Source organism: Octopus bimaculoides, chromosome 20 (genome assembly GCF_001194135.2).
Source record: "Octopus bimaculoides isolate UCB-OBI-ISO-001 chromosome 20, ASM119413v2, whole genome shotgun sequence".
Classification (NCBI taxonomy): domain Eukaryota; kingdom Metazoa; phylum Mollusca; class Cephalopoda; order Octopoda; family Octopodidae; genus Octopus; species Octopus bimaculoides.
In genome coordinates this window covers 45,589,852-45,592,532 of record NC_069000.1, presented here as the reverse complement: position 1 = coordinate 45,592,532, position 2,681 = coordinate 45,589,852, and the positions used below count along the sequence as shown (strand labels likewise).

General features: G+C 39.2%; 1 protein-coding gene across 1 annotated transcript in view; it reads left to right on the top strand.

Annotated features, from left to right (window-relative positions):
- LOC106870274 (uncharacterized) overlaps positions 1–2,681 on the top strand; it is a 26,676-nt gene that overhangs the window by 10,051 nt on the left and 13,944 nt on the right. Inside the window, exon 2 of the mRNA XM_014916295.2 lies at positions 1,335–1,488. Coding sequence (XP_014771781.1) covers positions 1,335–1,488 — 154 coding nt within the window. The remainder of the gene's footprint in view (positions 1–1,334; positions 1,489–2,681) is intronic.

The window sequence follows — 2,681 nt, the reverse complement described above, 5'->3', positions numbered from 1 at the left end:
CGGCAAAAGAAACCGATAGAATAAGTATTAGGCTTCCAAAGAATAAGTCCTGGGGTCGATTTGCTCGACTAAAGGCGGTGCTTCAGCATGGCCGCAGTCAAATCGCTGAAACAAGTAAAAGAGAGAGAAAGAGTAACGAACCCATTATTTTGTTGGTTTTACATGAATCGCCACCCCTTTATCTCTCATTTTTCTTCAACGCTCCCTTGGAACTTTCTACGGACCCCCAGTGGCGAAATACTGCCCACTTTGGGAACCACTGGTATAAAATAAAGAGCACTTGATTTAACTAAGTCACGGCTGATTTGTCCCTTATTTACAGACAAACGCTGGATATTTGGTTTCTTCTGGGGTTTTTTCTGAAAGTTGTAGCCCTTAAAATACTTTCATGTTCGATCGACATAAATTTACTTATGACAAATGTTGTTAATAAACTTAGGGGACTCACAAATGCCTTTACTTTTTAAATGATAGACATAATAGTTGTTGTGTTCTTTTAGTACTTTGTGGCAATCTTGCTTTTATATATCTTTAATGTATTTTGCTGTTTTGCCGTGAATACTTGTGTGTGAGAGAGAGAGAGAGATAGAGCGAGAGAGAGAGTGGGAGAGACAGAGAAAGACGGTATCTGTTGTTGGTACTGAATGTGGACGAGATAGACAGACACAGTTTGTATTTATTCGGTTATGTTATTTGTTTGTTGAAATTTATTCTGAACGTTTTAAGGTTGTTTACTTGTAAAGGACTTCTCTCTTTTTCTTCCTCTTCCTCTCTCTCCCCCCTCCTCCTCTCTCTCTCTCTCTCTCTCTTTCTCTCTTGTGTACCTTTGCCACTGAATTTATCTGTAAAACTTGTGAAGGTCCTCCCAATAAACTCAGTAGAAATGAAAACAGCAAAACAAACTGCAGATACCTACATACGATCCTAACAGACAAATTCAACGACAATCAAAATAAGATACCAATCAGTAGAGAGAAAAGATAACCATTGAAGAGATGCAAAAGTAGCTACCAAACTGTCGATGCTAAAACAAATCAAACAAAATAATCTAATCGATTGACACTAAAGACCTATACTTAGGCTAAAATTTACAACTACACTAATTGCTGACAGTTCTTGCCTGAAGATTGCGGCAGCATAAAACTCTAGTCACAGGATAAATATCCACTTCAAATAAATTGTGTGTGCGTGTGCGCGCATGTGTGCATATGTGTGTGTACATGCGTGTGTGTGTGCGTGTGTGTGCTGTGCGCGTGATTGCACTGAATTTGAAGACAAATCTAATGACTTTGTAAATATGTAAAATAAACGTATATATTTCCTTATCATTTCAGGCAGTTCGATTTCATTCAAAATCGGAAGTCAGACATGCGCGAAGCGTTACCGAACTTGTCTTTTTTCGAGCCTCGTCAGAGCTGACGTGGCCATTTGGAGCGGCAGGAATCTTTATGGAGACAAATTAGTCGATTATCTTAAATTCTATTGCAAGTAAGTCAATTGATGTTTTAATTACTGAAAGATTGCAGGTTATTTTTGCTGGTGGAGGGGACACTTAAAAGTGTTTATTTACATTTTTTACATTTGACGGATATTTGTCCTCATCTAGTTTGGCGTAGTGGTTAAGAGCGCGGGCTACTAATCCCAAGATTCCGAGTTCGATTCCAGGCAGTGACCTGAATAATAATAATAATAATAATAATAATAATAATAATAATAATAATAATAATAATAATAATAATATCGAAAAATATCTTAGGAATGAGAACCCAGGTTCGAAATTTCCCCAAGACACCTGATGAAGGCTGGAGGGTATATCAGCCGAAACGTTGTGTTAACAACAAACAAGATGAGGACAAATATCCGTCAAATGTAAATAATGTACACAATTCCTCATCTCTTAAATATGGAACTGTATTAAAGGTGTTTGTCGGTGTGGATTGCTGTGAAGTAGAGAAATGAGAGTGTGCCGTTGCGCGTTGTAGTGCACAGGGATACAATGTGGTGTGGAGTGATGCCTGTATTAGTGTGCGGTGACACGATGTGGTGTACTGGAGTGTGCACTGGAGTGTAACGGTACCGAGTGGGATGTAGTGTTGCCCTTGTCTTGTGTGGTGGTGTACAGAATTACACGGTAGTTTGTATCGGTGTTTCGTGATGTAGAGGATTAACGGTTGAAGTAGTTAGTAGCAGCGCCAGTAGTAGTAGTAGTATTAGTAGTAGTAGTAGTAGTAGTATTAGTAGTAGTAGTAGTAGTAGTTGTTGTTGTTGTTGTTGTTGCGGTCATAAGGTCACGGTTTCGATTCCCAGACCGGGTGTTGTGAGTGTTTATTGAGTGAAAATACCTAAATTTCCACGAGGCTCCGGATAGGAGGGTGGTGGCGAACCCTACTGTATTCTTTCACCACGACCTTCTCTCACTCTTTCTTTCTGTTTCACTTGTACCTGTATTTCAAAGGGGCCAGCCTTGTCACCCTCTGTGTCACGCTGAATATCCCCCAAGAACTACGTATCTGTGGAACTACGCTCAGCGACTTGCACGTTAATTTCACGAGCAGGCTGTTTGGTTGATTGAATCAACTGGAACCTTCGTCGTCGTAACCGACGAAGTGCCACGATACATACATACATACATACATACATACATATATATATATATATATATATATATATATATATATATA